Source organism: Nelumbo nucifera, chromosome 1 (assembly GCF_055504915.1).
Source record: "Nelumbo nucifera cultivar China Antique chromosome 1, China Antique-T2T, whole genome shotgun sequence".
Lineage (NCBI taxonomy): Eukaryota > Viridiplantae > Streptophyta > Magnoliopsida > Proteales > Nelumbonaceae > Nelumbo > Nelumbo nucifera.
In genome coordinates, this window is record NC_142649.1 from 197411406 (window position 1) to 197438180 (window position 26775).

A 26775-nucleotide genomic window follows, 5' to 3' on the forward strand; every position below is an offset into this window, starting at 1 on the left:
GAGAAAAGTTACGCTTTCCATTTTTCTCAACTTTCATGCTTGGGATTTTGAAACCTGATTAAAATATCTCTATATTTAATGTGTTTGGGAGACATTCTTGAAATGGTTGCAGCCACTGTCTCTGGTTAGGCTTTGAATCCAGGGCCTAGCTAGGAAACCATCCTAGCACCTCTACGTGCACATAATGTTGATTAAGGAACCATTCATCATCTCTATTCTATACTCAAAACTTATACAAAATTTAGATAAAAGTTAAAAATAAAAATCAGTATTAAATGAACCAAGGCATAAGAGTTCATTATTTTTTTCCTTCATTTTCAATACTGAACGATCTTGACAAGGCACAACCGCAACCGCACAAATATCTAACTTTTAAAGTTTAAACCCTCTAGGAAGTAGGAACGAAAAAAAAATAAAAAGTAGTACTCCAAAGAGGTTCAAAAAATCGTAAGATCTTGACAATTTGACCATGCAGATTGCACTGCTATTTTTTTATCCTTTTAATTAGCAAATCAGAAATCTGTTTTTGGAGACTGTAATTCAACGAGGGCTCCCACGTGATATTGCTTTTCAACCATCCAAATATCCAATTGGTGGTGTTATTGGGGATGATCGTATTTCGTAGAAGAGATGGACACTAGGACACGAGCGTGGACTTTGGACCGTGGACTGGATCGAATCCCAAGTGGAAAATTAGTCCTCAATATCGAACCGTTTTTTATTCTTCACTGGAAATTAACCACAGTAAAACTACATTTGGTTTCTAAGTGGGGAACCAATGGTGGGAAAGGGGAAATTGTGGGAAAATCGTTACTGCATCTGATGAAATTCTCAATTTCTCACTTATTTTCTAATAATCAAATGTAGCCTTGAAAGTCCACCATAACGTGGGTATATATAGACTCCATGACTTACGTCTAAGGGGTTACTAGTTAGCAGACAGCTCAAGATGGCTACAAGGCTACAACCTCCTAAAAAGAAGGTCATTACTCAAGTTTGGCCCCAGCAATTTGGAGTCTTGGGAGGGATAGAGTACTGGGTATACTTCCCTAACCTTTGGCATTTTTTTTCCACAAAGTGGTTGCCCTCAGACTCAATAAACCTTCGTTCTAGTATGTGCCTACAACCTCTTGATAATATGCTTAAAATGATGTGATCGTTTTGGTTTTTGAGTGAATACTTTATCTACATGAACTGACATTGTAAATGCAAATACATGTAAGCAATTTGATTGATCAAATCCAGGGTTGAAAGTTCGATTTAAGTTTTTTAAAGGCAAGAATCACATTTCATTCAAATTAAGAAACTTGTATGAACACAAGAAAGTAATCAAAGTATCAAGCAAAAAAGGGTAGATACAAATCCTTAGAAGGAATAAAATATAGACTGTGGATAAAAAATAAAATAAAAAAAGAACTTTTGCAACAAGGTGAAGCAGAATCACCAACAGAAGAAACAATTGAACACATCTCCAACAAATTAAAGTTTGATTTAATTTGTCGCAACTGAAGAAGCCACACACCCATCCCATATAACAGCTCTAGCCCTTTTAAAAAAAGGTGGAATTCATTTGTCATGGGAAGTTTGTTTTAACCGAACAAGTAGAACTTGATCAAAATGAAAATTTCTCCGACTACACCATGTGCAAAGGAACTGACGGGTAACAGTCGATAATAGAAATAAGGGAACTAACGGGTAACTGTCATCCCCCATTTATGATGAAGAACTACCACATTTTACAGCCATGGCCCCATACCCATGTCTCATGCATGTTTCCTCATTCACAACCTCATTAATAGAGGAAAAAAGGAGAAGCATGAAAAATTCAAAAGAGATCCACCATCACCCACCACATATATATATATATATATCCTCGCTCAAAATAATTAAAATTTTAATTTTAACTAGGTGGAAATCTTGATTATATTTAAAGCTAGTTAGCTAGGGTTATTGTGCATTATCAACTTTTTGAAATGCATTTTGTTGTGGAAATACTCGCAACCCATTACTTATCAAATTGTGATCACCAAACAATATGTAGTGCATGGTTTCTTCATTAACACAAGACCCATATCCGGCCGGCATTATATTGACTCAACTCTCCAATCCTGATTACATGACACCATGCATATATAGAAGATGCTACATATATACCATCCATGTATGCCTTTTGCACTTCCCCATATGCATCCGCTTACATATACCATTTTTAAGCTTATGTTCATCCATTTTATATATGCGCATCTATGGAAAAGAATGCTTCTCACCTATAAGATATATGCATAAGAACAAGGTGATATGTACACATGACATCGACAATTCGGCATGCATGCATGCATGCAAATGTAGAACATCCGCCCTTGCCACCCTCAGGGCATAATCATTAATTGATCAAAGGAGGTCGTTCATGAACCTTGGTCATCACTACTCATCACCATATATATTATGCATGCATGCACCAACTTCAACACATAAAAGCATGCTCTAATAATTTACCTTTATTTAATTTATTTTCCTCTTTTTGTAAAGGCACTGCATTCTCACTTCCTGCAATAACAACAAAAATAACAACAACAAAAACAAAAAGACAAAAAGATAATTGTGATTAATTGGGTAAATGAGGAGGAGGTCCAGAGTATATGATATATTAAAATTGATGGCCGAATTGATCATATTTCTCAGAGAATTAATATACGATAGGTAGAAAAGCCAAGCGTGGAACTAGAAAGGTATATAAAACAACAGCCGGCGTCGTATGACGATTATGCTTGAGATCGTTGTACGTGGTTTGTATATATATGATCAGTTCTAATATTAATTCTAAGATCACTCTTGTTCTACATCATAGAATTAATGTTTTTGACAGTTTCGGGATATTAATTAATTATAATAAGCTGTGCCCTCAAAGAGGAAAGTAAAGAGAAGGTGGGAATTGATCGGAGACAAAAAGGGGGCCGGCCGGGATAATTCAGTTGTGAGAGGGAGGGCGTGTCTTGGGTGGAGTATAGTCTATGTCAAATCCAGGATGCTTTCCATGTTTCTGATAATGATGAGGAACACGCCATGAAACCGAAACAAGAGAGTTGTTCCGCGCACCACCTGAAGCCTTTCCTGGTTTTCCATTAACATTGTTAATAAGAGCTTGATGATCTGGATCCTGCTTTGGCCGCCTTTGATAACTACTACAGCTTGCACCACCCCCACTATGATGGCTTTTGTTTTCTGGAACTTTCACTTGTTGTCCTGCTCGAAGATCCTTATTTGACAGGGAATGCTTCGATAATTGATCTGATGGAACTGATGATGAAGTCTTATTGGGTTCCATTTTCTCTATTTCCTGCACCAGGGATAGAAATTCTATAATGAGAGATTTTCTGATTAATGTCTCTGGCCCTCTGCTAAATATATAGTCTCTTCTCATATTACATTGATCAAAAAAATGAAATAAAGAAAAGAAAAATTAAGATTCTGCAACAACCTTGCCAGAAAGATGATCTTGTGCGTCCGATTCTTTATCGACGACTTGGAAATGGCGGGCTTTACATGCATGCACAGTGAAGCATATTATGAGAAAAGGAAGAAGAGAAGACACGAAAGACATGACGAGAAAAAGGATAAGTGTAGGCTGATGGTTAGAGATGGATAACTGTAGGCGATTTTTCCTGTTTTCAGGAGGGGAAGTAGTAATATATATATTTGAAGCAGGGTTGTCGAAAATTAAGAAAACAAGAGCATTAAATGCAGGATAAGTAGGTAATTAAAGAGGTCCCTCCAGAGAACATGCAGATGTTTCTGTGATGAGACGTGAGAAAGAAAATGCAGATATGGGTTGCCTCCCTTGTCTCCTCATTCTCTGTTAAGTTTCAGCCCGTTGGGAGTTGGGACCCAAAAACGAACTTCCACCAAAAGAGAAAGCAATTTGAAGCCTCTTGGTGAATATATCATATGTGTATTCACTAAATAACAAACAGATGGAAAGTGGAAACAGATCTAGTCTGCTCATTTTCCGTTTTGTATCTATCGAGGAGCTCTGCTTCTTGTATTTACTACAGCATCAGCATGGGCTGTGGCTCGTTGTTTGTTGCTCTTGCCCGCCTTCTTTCTTCAATAACTTGCTTCGTAATTATGCTCCAATGAATAATTTGGACTATTCAAATTCAATGTTTGGATTATCTAATTTGTTTAAATTCATTTTAATTTAGATTGGTTTCAATCCAAATCCATCCATTGACACCTATATTCTTATTTTATATTAATGGACTAGATATTGGCTTAATCCAATTAAATCTAGTATAAATTTATTATGGATAGATCAGGTCCAGTCCAATCTAATAAATATTTTAGACCGAGTTGGTCTAACCCACTATGTCTTTTTAGTCCGTCAAATCCATTTAAATTAATTTGGATCCAGTCCAAAACCAGTCCATTGACACGCTTACTTCTATGGCCCTACTTGTAGAAATGATTAATTTAAGTCTGTCTAAAAACTTCAAAACCCAACTTGTTGTTTGGAGGGAAGGTTTCAGTACTTATGGAAACGTCAAGGGAGAGGTTTAAGTCTTTTATCCTAGAGACTAATTAATACAAAGGGGTAATTTTGTCCTTACAAAAAGTCTATCTTGGCTATAGTATGCATAATATATCCCAAAAATTACTTCTTTTCTTTTGCTAAAAAAGTGATTCATAATTAAGCTGTTTTGCAACTTGTTTAGGCTGATCAGGTTTATAGTCCCAAGTTCTCCATTCCCCCAAACCAACATACAAACCCAAAAAAAAAGTATAAATAATTTAGACCTCCCCTCGGGTTTATCTATCAACTTACTCAAACCTTGCAGTAAATAAGTAACTTATTTCACTCCTCTCCTCTATTAATGTGTCATCAGCTTTAGTGATGGAGAGTGTTCACATGACATAAAACTTTTCAAAAGTTGTTCATTTTACCCTTTAGCACATTCTTGTTTTTTTTCTGTCACAACTTTAAAGTGGTAATGAAAAATTAAAGACATTCAAGAAAAATCAAACAAACTAAAACTTTGAGATGGTAAAACTGTATTTAATGTTTGCAAATGAGATTACTTTTATTATATTTTTTTGGAGACAAGATTATTATTTTATTATTTAGGGCATTTTGGTGAACCGTCTACTTTTGGCAAATAGGTTTTAAGAAAAAGAAATTAAATAAAAGAACAGTTTGAGATGGTAAAACTGTAATTAATGTTTATTAATGAGGTTACTTTTATCAATCTCCAAATATGTTTTGGTAAAATATCTATTTCTGTTTTTAAGGGGCCATTGCTTGGTGATAGGGTTGACCATGGGCTGGATCGAGCTTTGGGCCAAGTCACTCTAATTAAGTTTTATCTAACATATATTATATAATATATGTACAAAAATATGTTATACTTTATATAATATAAAATATTATATTATACAATATATGTTATATATTATATGTGTCATTTTATAGCATCTATGCATAATATAATATGATATGTTATAAAAATCTATATTTAACTATATATTTAATATACAAATAATATATTACTGGGTCAGGCCTGAACACTAAAACCTAAGCTGGAAATGGTTATTTGTATCTTAACTCAATCTATTCCTTTAACAAATCCCCAGTAGTTTCAATGTCAAAGGGGGCATAATATAAGTAATTTATACCCCTCTACACCATACAAAAATAAAATAAATAATAAATAATAAATAAAATAAAACTTGCATTGAGTTGGTTCAACTTGACCAAGTTTTATTTGAGTTGGTTACATGGTTAAAAATTGATTTTTGAATTTTTGTTTTTTTAGAGTGATGTTAGTCCCCATTTCCCCCATGCTTCAGCTGAGAAAAATCAACCAAATTCAAGTTGAACACTTGAATTGTTGCGCCCACTACTCTGATCTGATTCATCTGATAATCTTGATTTGCCTGCCCTATTTTGCAAACTCATTGACCATGAGTTCAAACAATTGACTCGTGGCAAAACAAATTCATATTTTGTTTGGCCCATATCCAAATGCTTCCATCAATTGAGATGTAAACAATTTAGGCTTCATTATACAATCTGCTTCTTAAAACTATATGCTATTAGTTAGAACTATACAAACAGATTTGGATGCGAAAGGCCCAAGTAAATCCATATTGGAAATTGGACACCTTGGAATCCTAAAACTAGACCCAAAATCAATATAGAATCTTGATTTACTTTTTATCCATATTTGATTTTATTTTGTTTGTTTGGGAGGAGTAAAATAGGAAGTAAAATGATGTAGTGGCAACATTATATTAAAGAGAATGGAGGTGGGAGGAAGGTTATTTATTTGGGAGGAATAAGGTAGGAAGTCAATTGATGTGATCCCAATTTTATATGAGAGATTCAAGGTAGGAGAAAGTGGTGCAAATTTTGCATCATGTTTTTTAAATGTAATTTTTTTTTTTCAATGAATGCAAATGAGACAGAAAAAAATTGTAAATTTTGAATCAAGTAAAAATGCAAATCATAATTACAAACAAACAAATGCAAAATGGAGCAGTTACAAAATTTATATCTAGTTCATATTTGCATTACAAACAAACGGAGCATGAGGAGTATATTTATCTATGCTATATATAAAAGTGTCAATGCAAAGTGGAATTTTTTATAGATTAAAATTACCCTCTTTTTCTTTGTTTGAGAAAGGGTATAAAAGTCATTTTATTACAACTGTTATGGCTACTAAAATGCCCATATTTGTGTATTTAGTCCATCTCTAATCCTAAGGGTTGGAAATGTAAGTTCAATTATTATTTTCCACTTCATTTAATCCCCTCTCACTAAGTCTTATACTGAAGGTATTAACTCTGATTTTCTCTTATTTAATCCTATATTTAAGTTAATTTTCACTAATAAATGTTACTAATTAGGTTTATGTCAATATTTTTAACAATATAAACCCATATATTTTAAAATTGGCTCAAAACAAAGCCATTCTTTATCCAAGTGGTGGATAAGCAATTCAATCATCCAAATCAAATCGGTCAACCTATGAAGTCATAGTTAGGTAATAAATTTCTTAAATAAAAATAAACATAGAAAATTACAAAAATGTAAAGAAAATTAGACACATTTATGATATTTTTATTAATCAAGTTAAAAAATAAATATTATCGATAATGAAAATGAAATACATAATTTTGAACTAACAAAAAATGAAATTATTTTACAATTTGACAAAGTTCAATAGTTCAACTTATGGGTCAAACGTGTTAACATTTAATGTCATTAATAAATAATAAAAATTAATAAAATAAAAAATACATAAATTTTGCAAAAGAACATTTAGACACATGTATAATATCATATAATTACCATATTAATTAAAAAGTAAGTGTGATATATCGGAATTACTTTTACACACAAAAATACAAAAAAAATATAGAAAAAATTGAACACGTTTATAATTTTATATTTACACTACTATTGCAAATATGAATAAGATTATGAAACTTTTTCTTGACTAAAATACTCATATTGAATTTAGTTCCTATTTAATTGTGAGGTTTAAATTGTAAATTGAACTACTACTTTTTACCTTGTCCATTTCAAGCAGGTAGGTCTATCAAAGGATGATACTTGAAAAATACTCACATATTTGGATGATGTATTTATGTAATCACATTTAGATTTTGCATCCTGCATCCAATTAATAATAAAAAACAAAAAAATATAAAAATACATAAGATTTATGAAAATTTTTGGATACACTATTACTATCATTACCATCATTTAAAATTGCCACATATGGACACTTACTAGTTAGACAAAAAACCTCATTTTTTATTTTTATTATTAATGCTTGTTTGTCTTTAGTAGGGATGTATCCATTTATCAAAAATGGAATGTGCCCTAATTACCCCTTAAATTAGAAAAAATTAAAGTAAAATTTTTATTTTCTTAAACACCTTTGATAGGTACACTAGTGCATTCTACTGCACAACCAAACATGACCTTAAGCTGAGAAAACAGATTAGTCGAGACAAACCGGAAATATGCTGCAAGGAAACCGAATCAAGCTATTCAAAACGGACGAACCGGGATGGGGATTGGGGACCCGGACAACGACGGTCCATGGGTTGGATCATCCTAAATTCCTCATTACGCACAATATTTGGGAGTAAAATCGATTCCACGGTTTCCACTTCCACCCGCTCTAAAGAAACAAAGAAGCAGATTGTACTTTCAATTTCAAACGACGGACTCCGCAATCCATGATCTCCCGCGCTGCGTAAAGGGTAATCTGCAAACCCACCAAACCAATTTCAAAACAGTTGTTAAATCTCTTATTTAAAATTTCCTTATTAGCTTCCTTGTTTCTGAAAATCGACATGTTTCCATTTGTTTAACGAGAAATGCTAAACAAATTGTTTGCATTTTGATTGTGTTATACATTTCTTTTAAAGGTTTTGATAAGCATTTTCATGTTGCGTGTGCTCTGAGTTGCATCAAAATTGCTGCTTAATGTGATGGTCTCTTATACGTATAAGATCTAACTTCGTTTCTCCTCTGTTGCAGCTTGAGACTAACAGCTTGCATTTGATTCTAGTAGAGGAGTGAGGAGATGGGAAGTACGGCCTGTTTCATTATTGTCAGCAGGAATGATATACCCATATACGAGGCTGAAGTGGGTTCCGCAATTAAAGTATGAATTCCTACTCCAAAACCAATTTATTTGGGAAGCTCAAGTTCTATTTTAAAATGGAATATTTCTAATAGTGCTTTTTCAATTACTAATTCAATTATTATTATTATTATTTTTTGCTTTTTCCCTTTCTTTTGTACCTTCCTATATTGTCAATATGGCTGATGTCCTAGAGAGTTATCTGTTTCGTCCCATCCGGGAAGGGAGGGTAGGAATGGGGTGACAGTTCTGTAATGTTTGATGAAGAATGTGGTGTATCAATTAAGTTGATCCATCTGAATCATGGTCGTCACATCCTAATGCAAAATCTTCAAAATTTCTAAATATCATTTTTAGCCGAGTAAAAGGCATTCACATTTTCCTTCATCTTTGATCTTCTAAGTCAATCTAATTCTGGAAGCACAGGGTATCTTGTATTTTGTCATTTGTTGTCGATTTGATTGAAAGTTGGGACCAACAGTTTCACTTTTATAATAATCAACTTTTCTGCCTAATTATGGATACTTTAGCACATTTTCAGCTTCTTCCCTCTTACTTCTTGTATTTGTATGAAGTCGTTATTTTTTGATGGTTAGCACCCTTACATCATTATCATGTGACAGAAAGAAGAAGCCACCCATCAGCATCAATTTATATTACATGCAGCTTTGGATATTGTTCAGGACCTTGCATGGACTACAAGTGCAATGTGAGTTTCCATTGTCCCCCTATTCATTTTTCATCTTTATAGGTGTTTGACTGACTTCATGAAGACTCAAATAAGTTACTAATAAACATTTTCTGTCTTTATTCTTATTAGCACCTAGTAATTTGTGTTTACCAAATTATTGATACAGGTTCTTGAAGGCAGTGGACAGGTTCAATGATTTGGTGGTGTCTGTATACGTTACAGCAGGTCATATCCTACCTGTTTCCATGTCTATGTATCATCCTCAAGCATATGTTACTATTTTCAGAAATCAAACAAACTACCCAAGTGTACTGCATATTTTAATATCAACTCAGAGACTGAACCCATTAGAATACTAGTGCATTCTACTGGCTTGTAAGGTTCATTTAATAGTTTTCTTTTATTGTTTGCTCATTCATGCTCTATGTTGTCTAGCTCATTATTGATTTAACTATATTTCTTGGACCATTTTTACTGGAATAGCCATTCTTGAGTCTTCTCTTTTGTGTTTATTTAAGCTGTAATGTCAAAATGTAAGGCAAATAATTCAGTTTATGGGATCTGCCATTTGCTAAAAATCAAAGAATTTTGGTTAGTTTTATCTACTGGGTAAAGACCCTTCATTAAACTTTAAACACCAAATGGGCAAGCTGCAACTTGCAAGGTTGATGCTGTTATAACACTGTAATGGTTGCTAATCCAGGCCATCCAAAAGTTATGTTGTTCTTTTTATGGTCATGACTAAAGGATTTTTTTTTCTCCTCCCAGATATCGGCACCGCCAGTCATGGCCATTTCCAACTAAGAAACACTCAGTCACTTATTGATAATTCTAGCAATCAAGGACTTTATGCTGGATATGATCTTAAATGAACACATTAACTTGTATTTATGATGTAGTTATGATTATTGATATTATGTGAAATTTGGCTGTCTGACGGCTGGTCCAAAGTTGGAATTTTCCCAATTGATGTTGTTCACTCTGACATTTGGTCAAGAGGATAGACTGTTTATCCAATGTATGTTTTTGAGCTTTCTCCATCTAATGGTATCCTTTGTTTTTTAAGAAAAAAATATTTTATTAATGCATTAATATTTAAATTTATAGTATTGGTATATTATCTCCATTCTCTTGTTTCTTTGACCGACTATATCATACATACAAGATTGATGTTGCTTCATGACTCCCGTAATGAAGATGGAATTAGAAGCTTTTTCCAAGAGGTTCATGAGCTTTATATAAAGGTATGCTATTGACTTCTGCTTCTCTATACTGCAATGCTTTTTTCTGTCATTGATTTGTTCTAGAATGTGGAAATAAGTCCTTGTAACTTCAGAACCCGAATAATAATGTGGTCAAGCAAATTCTTTTTCTATTTGTGTTTTTGAGATGATGTATTTCTTTTATGGTCTATGAATTTAGTCCTTAAAACCATGGTTTCATGTTTAAGATGCAACTTGTGTTCTGCAAAGAGCATAAGAAAATTGAGATTAAGTGGACATTTGTAGGCTGTGGTATAGGCTTTGGTTGGAAAAACAAAGCTCTCGCCAAGGTTCAATTGGTTTGAGGGCCTAGGCAACCCAACGAAAACTAAACTAAATAATATTCATTATGTTTGTCTAATTCATTATAGTAAATCCATTTGAGTTTAATAGTGGTAGTCTTGCTCGAAAGTGTGAGTTCAAGTCTCGTCATGTAATCCCTCCTACTAAATTTTGATGGAAGTTCTTTAGGTAACCCTAGACTAGCTACAATTGGAGAATTGTTAAGAGACAGTAATGGTAGTATATGCTGGGCCTCTAGTGGGCCAATTGGGATCACTGACTCTACTGAGGCAGAGGTGTCAGTTGCTCTCATAGTTATCCTTTTTGCTAGAGACCTGGGCATTCTGAACCTAACAAAGCCATAGTGAACCCATCTGGACCTGGGGCCTTTGACCTATCCATTGAAAAAACTGCTTGTCTTATTTCTTCTTCTTCAAAACTCCTTTCCAGCCAAACATTAAGGTCCTCTCCCAATCTCGGCCATTCAAAAACTCCCAAATTCTGCCTAGCATTCAAGGGCCTCCTGGATATTGCTCTAAAGTGCTCCGCAAAAATACTTGTTATCTCATCCTGAGAGGAAACCTCTTCACCATTTACCTCTAGCTTACCCACAAAATTCTTACTCCTCCTATTGGCGAATGCATGGAAAAATTTTGTATTCCCATCACATTCCTTGAGCCAAATATTCCTTGATTTTTGCCTCCAGGAAATTTCTTCTCTCAAGAGGGCATCTTCAACTCTATTTTTTTTTTTTTTTAATTTCCACCTCAGATCTCTTTCTTGCACACTCAAGGAATCCTGATTCTCCTTTCCATCTAACTCTTCAATTTGAGCCATTAGGAGGGCTTTTTGTTCCTCCACTCTCCCAAACTGGGCCTTGTTCCATCCCTTCAATTTGGCTCTAAGCCTTTTCAATTTCTTGTGTAATCTAACCCCCTTCCACTTTATTCCTCTCAAATCTTCATTCCACCATTCCTTTATCTTAATTCACAAAATCCAGGTGAGTTAATCACATTTTTTCAAACCTAAAGGGTGTAGGTGTTGGTCCATTTCCAAAGGACTTGGCCAAGTTTAATAGGATAGTGATCAGAAGTAATTCATTTGTCTGGACTCTTAAGACAACCCTAATGACAAGTAGTTATAGTGATTTTAATTCTATAACTTCATGTTTTATTATTGCTAATTTCATGATTTTAGACCTCCAATAGTAGATCTATCATAACTCATAATACACTTTAATGATTTGAAACATTCCTTTATTCACTTGTGTACCAAAAAGAACCAATAGAACATCAAATAAACAAGATGTCAGGTGGTGGGTGCAGCATAGTTTGGTTCAGGAGGGATCTGAGGGTTGAGGATAACCCTGTGCTTTCTGCTGCTGTGAGGGCAGGGGTTGTGGTTGCAGTGTTCATATGGGCACCTGAGGAAGAGGGCCATTATCATCCTGTCAGGGTCTCAAGGTGGTGGCTTAAGCAGAGCTTGGCTCACCTGCTTATCTTGACTCCTTGAAGTGTCTTGGTACCTCTCTCATTACCAAGAGGTCTATTGATAGTCTCTTCTCTCTTAGATATTGTCAAGTCTACTGGTGCTACTCAACTCTTCTTCAACCACCTCTACGATCCCCTGTCACTTGTAAGGGACCATAAAGCAAAGGAGGTTCTGACCTCCTAAGGCATAGCTGTGTGCTTCTTTAATGTCGATTTGCTCTATGAACCATGGGAAGTTAATGATGCGGATGGGTGCCCATTCACCACCTTCATGGCTTTCTGGAACAGGTGCCTGGCATGCCTTATGATCCAGAAGCCCCACTTCTCCCACCTGAGAGGATAGTTTCAGGCGATGTATCATGGTGCCCTTTTTTTTTGGAAAAGTTAAGGTAAGATTTTATTTCAAAGAAACAACAAAGTACAACAGTTCCCTGGACAAAAGAAGCCCAGAAAACAACTAAAATTACAGACTCCAAATGGACTGAGAACTAAACAACTCAGCTACATTCAGGTGCTTAAATTCAGCAGTAACTGACACCCAGGAGATCAGCTTGCTGACTGACTGCTGTACTAGCTCATCTAGACATTTTGACTTGTTTGAGAAAACTCTATTGTTTCTTTCTGACCACAAAGACCAAAGAATAGCTGCAGGAATTGTTTTCCAGACAAGTCTTCCTTTTTTCTTCAAGCCTGCCAGATTCCAGCTAAATAGGAGGTCTTTGACTGATCTCGGCATGACCCAACAAACTCCAGCAGACTTTAGAAAATGCTCCCATACTCTAGAAGATATTGAGCAGTGGATACTTAGATGATCTGTACATTCTGGCATCAGTCCACACAGCCCACAAGCAAGGTTTGATAGCAGCAGATCCCTCCTTTCCAAGCTGACTTTTGATAGGCACTTATTAAGCACCATAGTTCAAACCAGAAAATTGGATTTAGAGGGAGAAACTGCATTCCAGATTTGCTTACAGGGAAAGATAACAGGCCCAGAACTGCTATATTTAGAAGATAAGGACTTGACTGAAAAGTTGCCATCCTTACTCCATTTCCATATCCACCTAAGCATATCAATATTTTGTTCCTATAATAGATTCAGCAGATTCATTACCTCATTTAGCTCCCTGTCAAACAGATCTCTCCTAAACCGTGGACACCAGGTCACTGAGCTGTTGGATAAAATATAGGAATCAGCCACTGAAACTTCTTGTTCTGCAGCACATTGAAAGAGCTGAGGAAAAGCTTCAGCCAAGGGGCTATTCAAACACCAGGGGTCCCTAAAAAATTTAACCCTGTCACCTCTACCCACTTTGAACTCCACACCTTCCAGGAAAACATGTTGACTTTTTAGGATACCTTTCCATACTGAACAGCCCCAACTAGAGAGAGGGTCTTCAGATTTCCAGTTACCCCAATCCACCCCGTACTTAGAGGCAATTAAGTTCCTCCACCAAGATGTTCTTTCAGCAGCAAATCTCCAGCACCACTTGCTAAGCGAGACAGTATTTATCACCTTCAGCTTCCTAATTCCTAGACCCCCTTCCTTTCTAGGTAAGCATACTTGGTCCCAATTCACTAGATGAATTTTCTTCTCTTCTTCCCAACCCCTCCACAGAAAGTTTCTCTGCAAGCTTTCAATTTTTTTTTTTGGCAACTTTGGTTGCAATAGGAAATAGGGACAGGAAGTAGGTAGGAAGATTGGACAGAGTGCTCTTTATGAGGGTCACTCTACCCCCAGCTGAAAGGTATTTAGCCTTCCAAGAAGATAATTCTATCTCTAGTTTCTCAATGACTGGATCCCATATAGCAGAGGATGAGCCTTGTGCCCCAAGAGGAAGTCCTAGGTACTTCACAGGGAAGAAGCCCAGCTGACAAGTCAAAACTCTTGCACACTCCTCCAAATTCAAGACCTGCCCTACTGGAATGATTTTGCTTTTATGCAAGTTAACTTTAAGGCCTTAGACCACCTCAAACCAGCAGAGGATCCCAAGCAAGATTTCCAACTGATCAATTGAGGCATCAAGGAAATAGAGAGTATCATCAGCAAACTGTAGAATGTTAACTTTTCCTGCTTGAGGAGCAATTTCAAACCCCTCCCAAAGCCCATTTTCAACCGCCTTAAGAGAGAATTGAGAGAGAAGCTCCATAAGGCAAATAAAGAGCAGGGGGGGGGGGGAGAGGGGATCTCCCTGTCTTGGGCCTCTAAACTTTCAAAAAATCCCGCCAATTGACCATTAATTAGAACTGAGAACTTGAGTGAGGATATACATACTTTGATCCAATTTCTCCACTTCTATCCAAAATTCATTTTTTCTAGCACTAGATCGAAACATCTCCAATTAACATGATCATTGGCCTTTTCTATGTCCAGTTTACACATCAGCCCCAGATTTCCCTCCCTTTGTCTCGAGTCTATGAGCTCATTGGCCACCAAAACTGCATTAAGCATTTCTCTCCCCGGGACAAAAGCACATTGATTGCTTGAGATCACACTGCTCAACACTAATTTCATTCTTTCGGCCAACACTTTTGCCAAAATTTTGTAGAAACTATTTAGGAGACTAATTGGTCTAAAGTCCCTAAGATTTGTGGCCCCCTCAATCTTTGGGATCAGTGTCACAAAAGTGGCATTAAGGCTTCTTTGCAAGGAAGCATTGCAATGAAAATCCTGAAAGACATTCAAGAGATCTTCTTTAATCTCATCCCAACATTTAATATAGAAAAGATTTGTTAGACCATCAGGTTCAGGGGATTTCTCACCCTCCATTTTTAGGATTGCTGCCTTAATTTCCTCTTCAGTAAAGGGTCTCTCAAGAAACATAGCTTGATCGAGACTTAGCTGCTTAAAAGGAAGATCCATAGGGAAAGGTCTTCTGGCCCACGTTTCTTTGTAAAGATTTTTATAGAAAGCAGTGGCTAGCCTTTTTATTTCAGTCATTGATTCTCCCACTCTTCCTTCCCATTCCAGCTTACTTATTGATGAAACCCTTTTCCGTGCATTAGCCATTTTGTGAAAAAAGTGGGTGTTTTTATCACCCAACCTCAGCCAAGCCACTTTTGCTCTCTGCCTCCATTTGGTCTCTTCCTTTGCTGCCAACTTATCAAAATTAGCCTTTGCCTGAATTCTTTTTTGTCTCAAGTCTGTCGAAATTTGACCTACCTCTTCAGCCCTGCCAATTTCTTCAATCATCTTCAACATTGCTTTTTTCTCAGTTTCCATACCAAGACAGTTTTCAAACTTCCAGATTTTGATATTTTCTTTAATTGCCCCAATTTTCTTTGCAAAGATATAGGAGCTAGATGGAGGATGAATTAGAGAAGGAAAGCAATGCACTTCTTGCCCATGCATGGTCACCTAGATGGAGCAATGCTGACAAGGTCCTCACCAATTTCATCAATGGACCATTAATTGAGTACTCTGCTAACTGTAAAAATGTTGATAGTGCTACAACCTCATTTCTTTCACCCCATTTACATTTTGGGGAGGTGAGTGTGTGGAAAGTCTTCCATCTTGTCCACATCAAAAAGGTTTTGTGGGCAAATGAAGGAAACACAGAAGGTGAAGAAAGTGTCAACTAGTTTCTCAAGTCTATTAGGCCCTGTTTGGCAATGTTCCGCAAGAACGTTTCGCACGTTCCCGGTGTTCTCACGGAGTAGAAACGCGTTTGGTATAAGAAAAACAAAAAAAAAGGTGTTCTCGCGTGAGAACACCACCCAAAGAACGCGAGTGAAAAATCGACGCTCCCAAAGAATGCGTTCCTAGGGAACGCATGGTTCTCATGATGTTAACCCCTATTAACGAACACGTGTTAACGACTCCCATAGGAGAGAAGGGGTATTTTGGGTATTTCACACAAAATGATAGCCTTCCAAGAAGATAATTTTCTCTCTAGTTTCTCAATGACTGGATCCCATATAGCAGAGGATGAGCCTTTTGCCCCAAGAGGAAGTCCCAGGTACTTCACAGGGAAGAAGTCCAGTTGGCAAGTCAAAACTCTTGCACACTCCTCCATATTCAAGACCTGCCCTACTGGAATGATTTTGCTTTTATGCAAGTTAACTTTAAGGCCTGAGACCACCTCAAGCCAGCAGAGGATCCCAAGCAAGATTTCCAACTGATCAATTGAGGCATCAAGGAAATAGAGAGTATCATCAGCAAACTGTAGAATGTTAACTTTTTCTGCTTGAGGAGCAAATTCAAACCCTCCCAAAGCCCATTTTCAACCGCTTTAATAAAGAATTGAGAGAGAAGCTCCATAAGGCAAATAAAGAGCAGGGGGGGGAGAGGGGATCTCCCTGTCTTAGGCCTCTAGAACTTTCAAAAAATCCCGCCGATTGACCATTAATTAGAACTGAGAACTTGGGTGAGGATATACATACTTTGATCCAATTTCTCCACTTCTGTTCAAAATTCATTTTTTCTAGCACTAGATCCAAACATCTCCAATTAACATGATCATTGGCCTTTTCTATGTCCACTTTACACACCAGCCCCGGATTTCCCTCCCTTTGTCTTGAGTCTATGAGCTCATTAGCCACCAAAACTGAATCAAGCATTTGTCTCCCCGGGACGAAAGCGCATTGATTGTTTTAGATCACACTGCTCAACACTAATTTCAGTCTTTCGGCCAACACCTATGCTAGAGTATTGTAGAAACTGTTTAGGAGACTAATTGGTCTAAAGTCCCTAAGATTTTTGGCCCCCTCAATCTTTGGGATCAGTGTCACAAAAGTGGCATTAAGGCTTCTTTGCAAGGAAGCATTGCAATGAAAATCCTGAAAGACCTTCAAGAGATCTTTAATCGCATCCCAACATTTAATATAGAAAAGATTTGTTAGGCCATCAGGTCCAGGGGATTTCTCACCCTCCATTTTTAGGATTGCTGCCTTAATTTCCTCTTCAGTAAAGGTCTCTCAAGAAACATAGCTTGATCGAGACTTAGCTGCTTAAAAGGAAGATCCATAGGGAAAGGTCTTCTGGCCCACATTTCTTTGTAAAGATTTTATAGAAAGCAGTGGCTAGCCTTTTTATTTCAGTCATTGACTCTCCCACTCTTCCTTCCCATTCCAACTTACTTATTGATGAAGCCCTTTTCCATGCATTAGCCATTTTGTGAAAAAAGTGGGTGCTTTTATCACCCAACCTCAGCCAAGCCACTTTTGCTCTCTGCCTCCATTTGATCTCTTCCTTTGCTGCCAACTTGTCAAAATTTGCCTTTGCCTGAATTCTTTTTTGTCTCAAGTCTGTCGAAATTTGACCTACCTCTTCAGCCCTGTCAATTTCTTCAATCACCTTCAACATTGCTTTTTTCTCAGTTTCCATACCAAGACAATTTTCAAACTTCCAGATTTTGATCTTTTCTTTAATTGCCCCAATTTTCTTTGCAAAGATATAGGAGCTAGAGGGAGGATGAATTAGAGAAGGAAAGCAATGCACTTCTTGCCCATGCATGGTCACCTAGATGGAGCAATGCTGACAAGGTTCTCACTAATTTCATCAATGGACCATTAATTGAGTACTCTGCTAACCGTAAAAATGCTGATAGTGCTACAACCTAATTTCTCTCACCCCATTTACATTTTGGGGAGGTGAGTGTGTGGAAAGTCTTCCATCTTGTCCACATCAAAAAGGTTTTGTGGGCAAATGAAGGAAACACAGAAGGTGAAGAAAGTGTCAACTAGTTTCTCAAGTCTATTAGGCCCTGTTTGGCAATGTTCCGCAAGAACGTTTCGCGCGTTCCCGGTGTTCTCACAGAGTAGAAACGCGTTTGGTATAAGAAAAACAAAAAAAAAGGTGTTCTCGCGTAAGAAGAACACCCAAAGAACACGTTCTTTGGGTGTGAAAAATCGACGCTCCCAAAGAATGTGTTCCTAGGGAACACATGGTTCCCATGATGTTAACCCCTATTAACGAACACGTGTTAACGACTCCCACATGAGAGAAGGGGTATTTTGGGTATTTCACACAAAATGATAGAAAGAAGCCCTACCCAACATTTTCGTTCGACAATGAACTCTGGCCAGGAACGCGCCAACAGGTATTTTGTCTCGGCACCGCACCTGGTTTTGTATCATGTTATCTGTTTTAAACTCACCTTTTCTCCGGCTAGATTCCCCTGAATTCATTTTTGCTCCCACGGCAAAGATGAGTTTTAATGCGACCTAAAATCGTTTTTCTTATATTATTTTGTTTGCATTTGTTATATGTTATGCCGAATGGGTGTGGTTTCATCTCTAATCCCATCGATGGTTATATGTTATGCTGAATGGGTGGGGTTTCTTCTCTAATTCCATCGTTGTGTTTTGTTATGTCTTTTGTTATATGTTGAATATCATGAAGATTGTCCTTTGTTATGTGTTATGAACCTTTGCAAAATTGATGTTAAGAAAAAGTTTCATTATCCAAACGCTATTTCTGTTCCTGTAAAACAAAAATTTGTTCTCGAAGAAGAATTTGCCAAACGTATCTGTTACTCCTGAAGGACAAGAAATAAAATTCTTGTTCTAGAAGAGGAATTTCTAAAAGAACAGGAATAGGTGGGAACATTGAAGGGAAGGGAGATCCATCATATGGATGGCCGAACCTTGCAGGGAGGTTGGGCGAAATTTCAAAAATTTTTTTCTCTTCTGGGAATCCTATTCCCTAATTTAGAAAACTGCATTTTCAAGGTTCGTTCTTGAAACAAACCGGACCAAATATGAAACCAAAAGGAAGCAAGCAGGGATGTACCTAATACGGAATAGTAGTAACGCTCAACGTAGGTGTTCACGCCCAAAGAGGTTACCAAATCCGCCTCCACTAAAGATGACACAACGAATGTTGAGGCAGGATTAGCAAGAAGGGTTCTTCAGCAAGAACCTGTGATTCTTCACCAAGAATCGTGTAGGGATGTGTGAGCACGACTTCAGATTGTTTTCTTCACCAAGAAACAATATCAAGAACAGTTCTTGATCACTCCAAGAGGTGGAGATCGAACAAGGTAGGGCAACAAAAGCAGAGGGAGAAAAAGATTGCAGAAAAGAAGTGATCTTTTTGTAGAATTCACCCCCTTGTTTATAACCTTTCCTGGATCAACTTCCTAATCCAATTAGGAATGAGTTTCTTGATCAAAATCTGATATTTGGATCTGGACTCTCAAGTGGATACGACTTATCTTATCCAACTGCTAATCCTAATCAAATTATAAACCCAAATTCGCCCATTTAATTAAATCACTTAAGTCCAGTTCGAAATGGGCCTTAGGCCCATTAAGTCACATAGCTCACTTTCCCTTTAAATGCTGGCTAGCTTGGCTCTCTTTGTATGGCGTGGGACCTTAGCATTGATCTACACATCAGCCACATGGGTTCAGCCCAACCTTTGTTACAAGGCCTGGTCAAATTCACTGCAAAACACAGTGAACCCCTAAGTCCATTAGTATGGGCTCTTAATGGGCCCAACATTTACACTAAATAGTCCTTGGGTCCAGCCATCTTGTGAAGGCCCAATGACTTTGGGTAGATGCAAGATTAGCCCATCAGGTATAACCCTCAATGGTCTTACACTTAATCTCTCAGCCCTTAATGATCAAACACTGTTCGACAAGAGAGAACCTCTCCCTTGGCTACAAGGTATAGTGTTGCACTCTCTACTCACATGGATCTCGGGAATTAAAACCTTTTGCAAACATTTTGTGAAACCATAATATACATGTATATCTCTATATAAATATATTTTGCAAAACAAATCTCAACAATTTGAAATCAACTGCCGGCAGTTTAGGTTTCCATCAGAGAGTGCATTTCCCGTTCATTCATTTTGTCCGACAAAGGGGTTGATCCTGTCACTATGATCACCCACTCAGGTGAATTCTCGGACTGCCCCAACATACCCAGGTTTTGATCCCTTCTAAGGATCTCACTATTTGGCATATCAAAGACAACCCAATTTGACACATAGTGCAGTACCATAATCGAGTCTAGGGGTCAGGTGTAACATTTCAGTTTTTCCCATCTGTCTCCAAGGTCCAGGGCAATACTGGAATTTGGTCCGGTTCAGGGTTTCAAGAAAACCCACACTGCATATGCCTCAGGTCTCACCCTGGCAGCTGAGACAAGTCACCCCAACCCACTTGGCAGCACATCAGTGTCAGCCTTGGCAGGATAAATCTCCCCAGGTCTATCCAATGGCTGTGAAGATTCTAAACTAACACGAGTCTTTTAAGTGTCCAGTTTAAGGGTATTACACAGAAACACACCATAGATAGCATGAATCAATTATGCACTTTATTCATTTACAGTAAACGTCAAAAGTACATCAATCTGATTGGAGCTAAGGGCATACACTGTCTAACAAACATTGCCAAACAGGGCCTTGGCCTCTCAGGGAGTAGTGAAGATACATGAGTAATTGATAAGAGCTATTTCATCAATTATGAAAGACTTCCTTGGGTAATTGATGAGAGATTTTTCAAGGCTTGGAGACAAGGTTGAACTGGTTATCCTTTGGTTGATGCTAGCATGACAGAACTTTGGGCTACTGGTTGGCTACATGACCAGATACGAGTTGTAGTAGCCAGCTTTTTTGTGAATTTCCTGCAGCTACCATGGGTGGGGGATGAAGTATTTCTGGGATACTTTATTGGATGCAGATTTAGAGAGTGACACTCTGGATTCGCAGTATATATCTGGAACTCTCCTTGATGGTTGGGGGTTTGACCGCAAAGATAATCCACAGTTTGAAGGTTACAAATTTGACCCTAAAGGTGAATAGGTATGAAGGTGGCTTCCTGAACTTGCTAGGCTTCCTACCAAATTGATACACCACCAATGGGATGCGCCAGAACTTGTACTTCAAGCTGCTGTGGTTGAACTGGGCTCTAACTATCCTCTCCCCATTGTAGGAATAGATGCAGCAAAAGCCAGGTTGCAGGAGGCTCTTTCAGATGTGGCAGCATGAAGAAGCCTTGAGAGCTATAGCTGAGAATGGATCTGAGGAAGGACTTGGGGATTATTCTGATTCAGTTCCATTTTCCTTTCCACAAGACATACAAATGGAGGTGGATCATGAACCCATTAGAAACAACCCAATTACTATGGTTAGACAATAAGGGGATCGGATGGTCCCTAGTATAACTTCTTCATTGATAAGAGTTGAAGAGGACAAAGGTTCTTCTATGGATCGTAGACACCTTCCTGACCTGAGGATGGTAATCCAGAAGTGCCAGCAAATTTAAATCTAGATTTGGAACCTCAGAGAGACATATTAAACCAAGGTGATGTGCAAATGGCTAGAAATAATAACACATTATTACAGTTCAATGCTAATCTATGGCTGCACAATGCTGAAGACTCCACTGCAGAATCTTCTAGTAGCAGCAACGGAAGAGGGAGAGATAGGGGCATAGTTCCAGTTTGATGATCTCCCTCAGGTTCTAGCTACTCAGAGCAGTTTGTGGGTGAGGAACACTGGCTTGGAAGCAGTTCATCTTATTTGCAGAGGCATCCCCAGTCCCACCAAGTAGAGATGGCAATTTGACCCATCCCCGTTGGGCTCTGCCCCACCCCGCCCCAGTTGGGGCAGATTTTTTGACGGGTGGATTTTGGGGAATCCCAAAATTCTAGGGATCAGAGATGGGGCGGAGATGGTATTTGTCCACCCAACCCCAAACCCACCTGACTATATTATATTGCATAGTATATATAACTGTTAATATATATTATATTATATAATTCTAGGTAGGTTTCAAAAAAATAAAAAAATAAATTTGCAAGTATGCAAGTAGGAATGACCAGGGCAGGGCGGGGAATTGGAATTCGGGGTCCAAGATGGGCATGCAAAACCCAGCCCCGCCCCACCCCGTTGCCATTCCTACCACCAAGTAATGAATTGGAGGCAGCTTTCACAAACTGGCAGGACAAGAAGCTAAGATGTGGAGAACTGGAGACTAATATGATGATGGATCGACCCCTTACCATAAAATATTCTCTATATTTTTTCTCCACTGTATCTTAAGCACACTGTTTATACAGGAGTCTCCATGTCATCCTCTCCCCCCCTGTTTTCCCTTTTCCTTTCTTGTTTTATACCATATATGGTATGCTGTATAGCAATTGATGTTCTGCTAAGGTGAGAAGTATTACTAAAGAGTTGTGGTTATATAATAAACCCATATCAGTGCCTTGTCTTTTATTGAGTAGGCATGTATATTTATCACCATCCATGTGTGCGAAAAAAATCAAATAAACAAATACCAATAAAAAAATATGGTCAACATATGGTTATAAAAGTTGAGCTTAGGTCTCTTAGTCTTTTGAGAGATTTTAAGAGGATGGGAGAAGGTTGGGTTGGGTCCAACCTGAGCCCAACCCAAACTGAAGTAAATTTAGGATTGGGTTAGAGGTGAGGGATTTTAGGTTGGGTTAGGGATAGGGTTGATTGGGTAGGGTTGGGTTAGGGTTAAGGTGGGGGGTTTAAAACCCCAACAAGGTGCAAGTCAGGCCAGGTTAGGTTGGGTTTAGGTCAACCCTAACCTGACCTGGAGTTTTCAGGTTGGGTTAAGATCGGGCTGGGCTTGTGTTGGCCCGACTTCTCTTCTTTTTTGCCAAATGTTTTTATTTCCTAAAATGAAGGGTTGAGGTCTACCTACATATGCACATTAATGGATGCATAGTTGCACATATACATATATTCCACATGCATACATACATGTATACATAAGTACTTCCATAATAAATGTTATATACATACAAATATAATTAGGGTTCAGGTTTGTCAAGGTCTCAGCCCTAATCTAAACCAAAGTTAAGTTGGGTTCATACTTTTAAACCTGAACTTCAACCTGACTTTTTGGGCTGGGTTCAGGCTAACCTGACCCAAGTTGCAGCTCTACCCCTATGAGCTACTAGCATCTTTGCTTACATGGGAAAATCTTCTGATGTATGCTTGCACTTTTTCTTTTGTGCACATTGATTAACAAATGTGAAGTTTGAGATTTACATTGTTTCCTTGATTAACAAATGTGAACTTTGAGATGTATGCTTGCACTTTTTCTTTTGTGCACATTGATTAACAAATGTGAACTTTGAGATTTACATTGTTTTCTTCACTTCACCCTAATTATAGATGGAAACTGCAAAATCAAAGTTTTTGGTTCCTTAGGTGAGACATAAGCATCATTTAAATTGTGAATGCTGTGAATAATTATGTTTTTAGATCTGTCCAGATTATGTCCACATAGTGCTTTTGCAGTTGATGGTAAAATACTGGCTTTCCGCTCAAAAGAGGGGATAAACATGGTGAAAATTGTAAGAAGGAAGGAATGTTGTCGATTATTTTTAGATCCTGAGCTGAATGAAAAGTCTAGCTTTGGGGGGAACACAAAGCACCAACTGTTGTTTTGACCCTGGGAAGTTGAATTGATTTTTTTTTCCTGAAAAATGTTTGAAGTGATTCAGAAAGGTTCTGCCAACAATTGTTTTGGTATTGTAAATCTGAATCCATGCAACAAAGCTGGCTTCTGGGTTCAGCTGGAACTTGGGTTTGAGAAGGGAAATCAGGGACACAGAGTTAGATTGTATTTTATCTTTATTATCCATTCTTGAAGGGGTCTTCCTAGAGCCAACAAAGGAAGATAGTAAAATTTGGACACTCACTCCCTCGGGTTCTTTCACCTGTGCTTCTTTCTTTAAAGCCCTAATACAACCTTTTTCTGTTGGATTGTCTTTCCTTGTTAAAGAGGTGTGGTGTCATCCTATACCTCCAAAGTTTGTGAGTTTCTGTTGGGGAGCCTTTTTGGAAAGAGTTAATACAGGAGATTTACTTCAAAGAAAAAGACCCAATAGCTGTTTGTCTCCCCACTGGTGTGCCCTTTGTAAAGCTGATGGTGAGTCTGGATATCATTTACTAATTTCCTGTCAGTTTACTAAAGTCATTTGGGAATGATTTACTTCTTTGTTTAGGTGCAGGTGGACCCCCCCTTTGAATGTGCAGCTTATTCACTTCCATGCCTAACTGGCCAACAAAATGGGCTAAGATTATGTGGAGATGTATTAGGGCTGCAGTTTGTTGGACTGTTTGGGAGGAGAGAAATTCACGGATTTTTTCAAAAAAGGAGAGAAGCTTGGAAGTAATTTTGAAGGTCATCCATATTAGAGTGATACATTGGTTGAAAACTTTGGCCTTGTTTGCAGAATTCTCTGTTGATGAGTTGCTAAGAAACTCGAAGGAGATCGCAGAATTAGCTTCAGCTAAGAAGGCCTCAAGCTCTTGCTGGATTCCTCCACCTTACGGTTTTACTAAACTGAATTTCGATGGCAGCAGTATGAGTAATCAAGGGCCATCCAGAATAGGGGGAGCAATAAGAGATGAAAAAGGGAATCTGTTACCTATGTTTTCTGGTCCAATAGGGGTGGGAGATTCCTTGAGGGCTGAGATACTAGTAGCTCTTGAAAGGGTACAAAGGGTCAAGGACATGCATATTAATTGTGTTTCAGGCTTGTGTATGTTTAGTGTTTATGGTTCAGTCCTCAGGGGAGGTAACACCTCGTGCCTCCTCCTAGGCTGACTGTACTTTCGTTATTTAAATTAATAAAACTACTTTCATTTATAAAAAAAAAGGAGATTCAGAAGCTGTGGTGAGTGGTGAACTGGCTAAAAGAGGATAACTCTAGGCTCTGGAATTACAACAATGAAAAGAGGAAATTTAAGTGGCTGACTAAGGACATTGAAATTCAATGCACATGGGTAAAGAGAAGTGCAAACTCATTGGCCGATGGTCTAGCTAGGCAAGGGGTGAACAGAAACTCTATTTTTTGGGCTGTGTTGTAATTGCTTTACTTTTGGTTTGGTGTTCACTGGTTGTCTTCGGGAGTTAAGATTGTTTAGTTCCCTTGCTTTGTAATTTTCATAATCTTAATACAATTCACTGTTATTGATAAAAAAAAGCTGGCTTTGATGAAATCCACAACGTTCCTCTAATAAACACCTACTAGTAATTGATCTCATTGGGTAGAACTAGCCAATTGTTGTTGCTTTTTTATCTTTTTCAATGATAGATTGCCCCAGCCAGCTACACAACCTGGCAGGGTTCATATTCAATTAATGCAGGCATAAAGGAGTAGGGTTGTGTTCATGCCATAGTTTGTTTCTCTCACATTTCCCGTTTGAAACTGCTTTCTCTACGAGCATTGCCATCCTGCCACAAAGATTTTAAAGGTGGGCTTTGGTTGATATTTGCTGAATTTCATAGCTCTGCAGGTTTTCCACCCAAAATCAGAAAGGCAAGCTTTCCCCCAAATTAAGGGTCCGTTTGGTTTGCAGTCTTGAATTGGAATCCTCCGGGAATTGGAACGAGAATTGTCCATTCCCATCTGTTTGGTTCAGACAGGAATGGGAATGGGAATTGAAATCAGAAGGAATGGGATTTCATTCCCGAGGGGCAGGGAATGACCATTCCAGGAGTGGGAATGGGATCCGATTCCATCCAACCAAACAGTTGGATTGGAGTCTGAATAGCCCATTCCAATTCCGATTCCAGACTCCTATTCCCAAGAATCAAACGGGGCCTAAGTCCCTCTTCAAGCTGCTCATGCTTTTGTTGTTCGACTTCGTCATTGAGATTGGCAGATTTATTCCGTTTTCTTTTTATTGAGATAATTCCTTGACTGATTTATTCACTTAAAAATGGCAGATTCTTCTCAACCCTCTCTACTTACCTGGGTCCCGCATCACATCATCACACTTTGATACAAAAGTTCGAGCCCTGGCTAGAAAGTATCTGTAAGTCAATCCTCTCAAATGGAGACAAGGAGTTCATGGGAAGCAACGTGAAAGGGTCACTAGGCTTCCAAAACTTCATATCAACACCTGTCCTGTGATAATCGTTAATAGTTACATTGTCTTTTATGTGTTTGAAAGTAGTTTGATTTATCATTTACTGCTTTTAATTAAAGATTATTAGGGAAAAAAATTGATAACCTCTTATTCATGTTATCTATTGACTTGTTGAAGTGCTACATTGATGGCTCTAAGCACCATATTTTGAAGAGAGAAGGACCTAATTTAGAAGTACAGAAGTTTAATATACAATGTATTGTATATGAAACAAGTAATTGTACTACTATTTTCATTTTTTTTTTCAACCACACTAGGCTGTGCTTAGGCAGATCCATAATACAAGGCAATTTTTCTGCTTTTGCGGAAAGAAAGCTTGGGGTTTCCTTTGAATCTATCCAACAGTTACATTGAATGAAAATGCAATAGAGAGATCAGCCATTTAAAAGTCTTCTCTACCTACACCCTTTTTTGCATGTTTATTTCTGGCCTTCAGCAGATCAACATGACAATCATGAATATGAAGTCATGAATCATATCTCATTCTTCAAAAACATTCCCAATGGCTATCCTATGC

The 26775-nt window shown here is 37.8% G+C and overlaps 2 protein-coding genes and 2 pseudogenes across 2 annotated transcripts; 3 read left to right on the forward strand and 1 right to left on the reverse strand.

The window, feature by feature from the left end:
- Positions 1–2890: 2890 nt before the first annotated feature.
- Positions 2891–3793, reverse strand: LOC104602417 (uncharacterized). Its single transcript, XM_010266102.3, has 2 exons — positions 3479–3793; positions 2891–3337 (listed from the first exon to the last, which is right to left on the reverse strand). The coding sequence occupies exons 1-2, from the start codon at positions 3599–3601 to the stop codon at positions 2969–2971; spliced, it is 492 nt and encodes a 163-aa protein (XP_010264404.1). The 5' UTR covers positions 3602–3793; the 3' UTR covers positions 2891–2968.
- A 4324-nt stretch (positions 3794–8117) lies between these two features.
- LOC104602314 (uncharacterized) lies at positions 8118–26509 on the forward strand. Its single transcript, XM_088895771.1, has 6 exons — positions 8118–8274; positions 8555–8681; positions 9284–9369; positions 9518–9578; positions 10509–10595; positions 26056–26509. Exons 2-6 carry the CDS (start codon positions 8601–8603, stop codon positions 26146–26148), a joined length of 408 nt encoding a protein of 135 aa, XP_088751897.1. The 5' UTR covers positions 8118–8274; positions 8555–8600; the 3' UTR covers positions 26149–26509.
- LOC148804331 (cryptochrome-1 pseudogene) lies at positions 12201–12778 on the forward strand (annotated as a pseudogene).
- LOC148804332 (cryptochrome-1 pseudogene) lies at positions 16286–21902 on the forward strand (annotated as a pseudogene).
- Positions 26510–26775: the final 266 nt, after the last annotated feature.